We start from the raw sequence: 6,393 nt of genomic DNA, 5'->3' as shown, positions 1-6,393 counted from the left end.
GGGGGCCCGGGGAGCCACAGCCTCTGCTGATGCCAGAGGCAAGAGCTCAGTTGCACTAGTGGCAGGTGGAGCACCAAAGGGAATTAACCACAGCCCCTACTCTCCCCCGGGCTCTGCAACCTTCTGTCTCACGATCTGAGCATCACCTGTGCGATTCCACCTTCACCTGCTCTGTGGCCACGGGCTATTTTATCAAGTCAAGAGGGTGAGAGAAAGGAAAGACTCTAATATTCTGTCCAGAGATTTGAAATAGCTTAACAGGGCCAGGCAGCAGGGAGGTTAAAATGGGCCTGCATTTGAAAAACTCCAGGTCTGTCTGTGAGAGACTGTGGGAAGGGCAAGCCCAGCACACCGGGGCCCTGCACAGCTCCCTGGTTATGAGACAGGACTCCCCATCAGGGATAAAGGGTTGGGGAGGGCGACCACCAGTCACGTGCAAGGAAGGACCAGTTACAGTTGTGGATCATCTTGATACTAGGGGAGTAACCAGTATGTTGTTTTTATTTTAATGTTTTGTTATTCTCTCCATTTGTTCCTTAGGTGTTTTTCGTGGCTGTAATAATGCAGCGGGGTTAACTGACTTCAGGAGTAGAGTGGTTAAGCCACAGGTGCAGGGCAAGGTACATACTGAACCTCTCCTCTGAGTCTTCACTTCCTCATCTGCAAAGTAGGGATACTTACCTACCTCATAGGGTTGTTGTCAGGATTGAGACCCACATGGAAAGAGCTTACAGTGCCTGTGCAGTGCCTGTGCAGAGTAACCCTTCCATAAACTGTGTTACACTAAGCTACTATGGCTTATTGTAAACCAGAAATGCAACCCAAAAGGAAATAAAATTCCATGAAAAACAAGAGGAAGTCTCATAATGACCTGCCTCAAAATGTAAAATCTCTATTAAAAGTGAGGGTGTGTGGTTAGTGGCACAAGTGTGTCTAGAGCCAGGTCGGTTCAGCTCCCAACACTCCACCTGCCCCACTGCAAACTTCAGAACAGGGTCAGGAGGAGACAAATTACTGACCCAGAGAGGACCTGATGGGGGGACTTTGGGCTGCTGCTAAGTTGTTTCTTGACCAGGGTGCTGGTTACACAGGTGTATACAGTTTGTAAAAATTATATGAGCTGTACACTTATCTATGTGTTATATTCCCCCCAACTCTTTTTTTTATAGCTGTGCCGGGCAGCTTGTGGGATCTTAGTTCTCTGACCAGGGATTGAACCCATGCCCCATGCATTGGAAGTGTGGAGTCTTATCCACTGAACCGCCAGGGAAGTCACTGTGTGTTATGTTTCAACAAAAAGTTAAAACAAGAAGAACTGTCTCAGGATATAGTTATACGAATACCCTGGGATTAAAAGGGTGAGAGTAAGATAAAGTCTCCAAGCTTCACTGCTTTCCCAGAGAGAAGAGAAATAGATGGTGTACTATGGACTCAGCTATAAGAAAGGGGATGCATGTTTTTCACTGACTTTTGATGATCTGTGACATTTTGAAAATAAAAGCTTTTTCGTTAGGATTCTGGTTGGTGGGTTGGTTTTTATAAATGTCTTTCGCTGCATCTCCATTCACTGATACCAATAAATTGTAACTGAGGTGAAAGGTCACTGAAGTTAAAAATAATTTAATCATCTTACCAAAGGGAAGTGTAGGAAACCTAACCCATTTTCCAGGTAAGAATTTTGGGCTCCATCCGCCTCTTGCATTTGCATACAACTGTATGGAGAGAACCCAATTGGCAAATATGTATTGACTTCCTATCACATGCCAGGCCCTGCTCTGAGTGCTGGAGAGAGAGTCTGGAACCTCAGTAGGGGTGTGAGCAAAAGAACTCGAAGAGGGACAGGGTAGAATCACGTAACAGGTCAATGCAATGAGAGTCACAGGCACCGAAATTGGAGAGCTCAGCGGTGTGGTGGGCGGGGTCACGTCTGCCAGGCAAGTGCAGGGAAGACCTCACGAAGCGGATGGTACCCAGGCTGAGTCTTCAAAGATGTGCAGGTGCGCCCTGGGCAGACAGGGCAGCCCAGCAATCCAGAAGAGGGAGCAGAGTGAGCAGAGAGACGAGTCCCAGCAGGGCACATTGAGGGGAGCTGCCAGGGGGCGAGGATGGTCAGGGTCATAGAGTTGTGGTGACGCGGGCAAGGCCAGGTATGAACGTGACATTCCACAGAGGCCCCCATCAGGAAGACCTCATCTGCCCTCCAAGGACTGTGGCCTCCTTAGGGGGATGAGGGAGCCCCGGAGGGTTTAAGCTAGGTAGTGACAGGCTCAGTTCTTTGCTGTGGAAAGACACTCACTCTGGCTACAACACAGAGGATGGAGTAGTGGGAAGCAGGGCCAGAGGGAGCTTGGGGCACCAGGAAGGGGGCTCTTGCAGTGTCGGGCAGGGGTTTGAACTAGGCCAGGGGGGTCGGGGCTGGGAAAAGTTGAGACGGGCTTGGTTCCCAAACGGCTCTAAGGGATTCGGGGGAAGAGTCTCGGACGACTCCTAGGGTTTTGGGTTGGGTGACACCGAATGGATGGCAGTGCTACTCACAACTAAGAAACACACCTGTGGAACCAGCACCCTGACCAAGGGAGGCACGTGGGGGACTTGAGTTCTAAACATGCAAGTTTGAGGCTCTAGGAACAAGGGCAGGAGGTAAGTTGCAGGAAGAAGCCAGTAGAGAGGGATAGACTGGAAATAGAGAGAGGAAATAGCAGATGAGCAAGGTCCTGAGTCCTGGAGGGAGGTGGAGGCAAGTGACAGGTGGAGACAGATGACTATTAAACCGAAAGCACACATCTCGGCTGAGCCCGGAGGCAAGGAAGTGACAGGGTTTGATACACAGAAGTTTGCTGGTTGGGACACTGAGGGAGGCCACACTTAGCAGGTTCAAGGTTCTCAGAGGTGAGCAGAGCCTGGGGGCTGGCGTGGGTCTGAGGACCAATGGGTACAGGGTGGCCACTGCGGGGCCTGGGAGAGGGAAGTGACCAAAGTCACGTGAAAGACTTGCTGAGGTGGACCTGGGGGCCACGCTGAGGGTAAAGCAGATGCCTTTAAAAAAAAAACCATTTACTGTAGGTTTTTAATGGTCCCAAGGCTGTTCCCATGAACTTAGAAACAAACTGGTAACAAAAACTCGGTCCCTAAATACATGTACCTTGAAGGGGAAATAGTCTTTGTTACAGAGACACAGGTGTAATTGAGTTGTGAACAAAGATGTGGCAGAGGCAGATCTGCCAAGGGGGCTGGGGCTTCGTGACGTTTTTTTAGGGGACGAAGGCCGTGTCCTTCCATCCAACACATCCGGCATGAAGACCCCTCCTTGCCTCTGCAGACCCCCTCTAGGTGCAAGCAGGACAGGAAGCAGTGGGCTCTCAACCTTTCTAGAACCACCATTTGTCATTTCCCCAACCTGGTTCCAGTCTAATTCTGCAATTTCAGCTAATCTGGTTTCCTTTCTTTCCAGGACATTTTGTGTTTATAACAGGTAGGGAGGAATAAAAAAAAGAAATTTAGTTAGAAAGGTTTAAAAACCTTAATATCAATTCTTTTCTCAAGTTGAGCTTAAGGGAGAGAGAAAAACCACCATTTCTACAACCCAAATTCCAGAACTGAATGCCACCTAGGAAACCCCCCTGTCCACTCTCCCTTACAGGCAGGGCAGCTCTTTTATCTTCCCAGACAGATGGAAATCTTTCTCCTAGTAAAGCGGCATGACGATGGGTAACGGAACTTCTTGTTCACAACCTTTCTCCAGCACCTAGCATGGTGATGGTACACAAGCCCTCAGTAAATGTTTGCCCTGTAAGTGAAGGAATGGAATCGGTGACGGGGATTTCATAGCCTACGTGGTTTGGTGTTAACAACTGCTACTGCCCAGAGCTTCCTTGTGTCTAACTTAGTTGATTCTGGATGGAGACGGCCTCCCAAGGAGACCATTGGGAATCATCTGGCACCTTAGCCAAAGCTGCCGCTCCAAGTGTTGGGTGACAGACTGGACGCAGAGTTAGCAAAGAGCAGTGGAGAGGTGGATGCACTGGTCAAGCACACAGGACTGGGTTCACCCAAAGGTGTGCTCTTTGAAGCAAGTGATTTCTTTCTCCCTAAAGGTCTTGGACCACTTCCAGCCTGGGGCAGGAGGTGAGTGGGGTGGGGAAGTGAGATATGGGTTTGTCAAGTTCGGGTTTTTAACACATGTGAAAAGACAGACTCAGGAAAAGAGTGGGACTCTACTTTATTAGGCAATTTGGAGCATCCACCCTGTAAGAACCAAGGTGCGTTCTGAAGGCAGGCCCTACGTGTAGGAGAGAAAAGCCTATTTACCCTCCTCTTCCCTCCTAACAAAGCCCTTCACCTGCTATCATCCGGTCTTTACTGTTTCACAGCTCAAGGACCTAAGAACAAAGCCCCGGTAGCATCCCAAGATCAAGGGCGACATCTGTAGGACAACTCTTGATTCAAGCCCAAATCTCTCCAGGGTACAGGTGATGTGTCCTCAAAATCAACACTTCCTTAAAAATAACATTCTTTGTATACAAAAGCTACCAGACAGAATTCTAGATCTGTATATATAAGATAAAAACGACAAGTGCACAGAGTGATGATTACGGGATCATGTATCTGGGCGGTAAAGACACAAGGCGACCCTGCAGAGTGCAGGACTGTTTCACCCTGAACAAGACAGAAATACCATCCACCAGGGGGAGGCAGCTGGCGGCTCTGACTTCACCTCACACTCAAAAACTGAAACCCTGCAAGAATAAATGTGTCCCCGCCGACCCACAGCCGACTTACCCCAGGACAGAAAGCAGAGACAAGAGCAAACACATACATCTCCTCCATTTATGCCTTCCCTGGCAGGCTCTGGGCAACTCCTATCAATGGAAAGGTACTGAGACACTGGTTCTGGGCCAGACTCCCTCGTGTTTCAGTGTTCCTGACACTTTCTAGAACGAGAAAAGGGCTTTAGCTTCATGCGGATGACTCAGAATTGGAGAAGCCCCTCCACCTTTCCCGAAATCAAACCCCAGGACACAAAGGCAGGAAGGGCCAGTTCTGCCATGGCAGGGGCCCTGGGATGCTAGCAGCTCGGGTTAAGGCACCTTAGCCCAACAACTGGCAGCAGAATGACCAGACAACGCCAACAGGTTTCTGGTATTTCTCTAAAATGCGGGCCATGCTGTCTTCCATTCCACACGGAGAAATATCCCCCCTGTTCTACCTAAGAGGAAACTGGGGCACAGAGGATCGAGAGAGAAGGAGCCAATCAAGTCAAGAAACGTGACAGAAAAAGCCCCAGCTTTCCGACCTTCCATTCCTATGCTCTGTTCTTGGGGTTTGACTCTGACCACTAAGATGATGGGATCCTAGAAATGAGGGTGAGCAGGGGTAAGATTCTGGCAAAGATCCCCAACAAGCCTTTAGGAAGAATGGCTCTTCTGCAGACACATCCCTGTCTGGGGGCAGAGTGGCAAGTGCCCTCCTGGGCCAGTCCCTCACCTTCCCTCTCTGCCCCTTCAGTAAAGTTTTTCCTTCATGTGAGTTCTCTGATGTGTGATAAAATTGGAGCTGTTGCTGAAGCCTTTGCCGCACTCGGGGCATTTGTAGGGCTTCTCCCCGGTGTGGATTCGCTGGTGTATGATGAGGACTGAATTCCAGCTAAAGCCTTTCCCGCACTCAGGACACCTGTATGGCTTGTCTCCCAGATGGGCTCTCTGATGCATGACCAGGATGGAGCCCCGGCTGAAGCTCTTGCCGCACATGAGGCATTTGTAGGGTTTCTCACCCGTGTGGGTCCTCTGGTGCACCACCAGCTGGGAGCGCTGGCTGAAGCCTTTCCCACACTCACTGCATTTGTAGGGCTTCTCACCTGTGTGGATCCTCTGGTGCTTGATGAGGTTGGAGCTCCAGCTGAAGCTCTCCCCACATGTCAGGCACTCATAGGGCTTCTCGCCCGTATGCATCCCCTGGTGTGCAATCAGGCTGGAGCTCTGGCTGAAGGTCTTCCCGCACTCCCCGCACTTGTAGGGCTTCTCCACCAGATGGGTCCTCCGGTGCGTGGCCAGGTTGGAGCTGCGGCTGAAGCTCTTCCCGCACTCGCTGCACTGATAAGGTTTTTCTCCCGTGTGAGTTCTCCGGTGGGTGATGAGGGCCGAGCTCTGGCTGAACCTCTGTCCGCAGTCGGGGCACTTGTACGGCTTCTCTCCTGTGTGGATCCTCTGGTGCCTGATGAGGTTGGAGTTGTAACTAAAGCTTTCGCCGCATTCTTTACATTCGTAGGGCTTCTCTCCCGTGTGGATCCCCTGATGGGTGTTCAGGCTGGACCGGTTGCCAAAGCTCTTGCCGCACTCAGGGCACGAGTACGGTTTCTCCCCCGTGTGAGTCCGCTGATGGGCGATGAGGTTGGGG

The 6,393-nt window shown here is 50.6% G+C and overlaps 1 protein-coding gene across 1 annotated transcript in view; it reads right to left on the bottom strand.

Annotated features, from left to right (window-relative positions):
* Nucleotides 1-5,501: 5,501 nt before the first annotated feature.
* Nucleotides 5,502-6,393, bottom strand: part of ZSCAN2 (zinc finger and SCAN domain containing 2) — a 19,901-nt gene continuing 19,009 nt past the window's right edge. Inside the window, exon 4 of the mRNA XM_007470563.1 lies at nucleotides 5,502-6,393. Within this exon, the coding sequence (XP_007470625.1) occupies nucleotides 5,502-6,393 (892 nt within the window).

The sequence above is a fragment of the Lipotes vexillifer genome, unplaced genomic scaffold (genome assembly GCF_000442215.2).
Source record: "Lipotes vexillifer unplaced genomic scaffold, Lipotes_vexillifer_v1.1 scaffold412, whole genome shotgun sequence".
Classification (NCBI taxonomy): domain Eukaryota; kingdom Metazoa; phylum Chordata; class Mammalia; order Artiodactyla; family Lipotidae; genus Lipotes; species Lipotes vexillifer.
The sequence above is the reverse complement of the archived record's forward strand: the minus strand, read 5'-3'. Positions and strand labels throughout refer to the sequence as shown.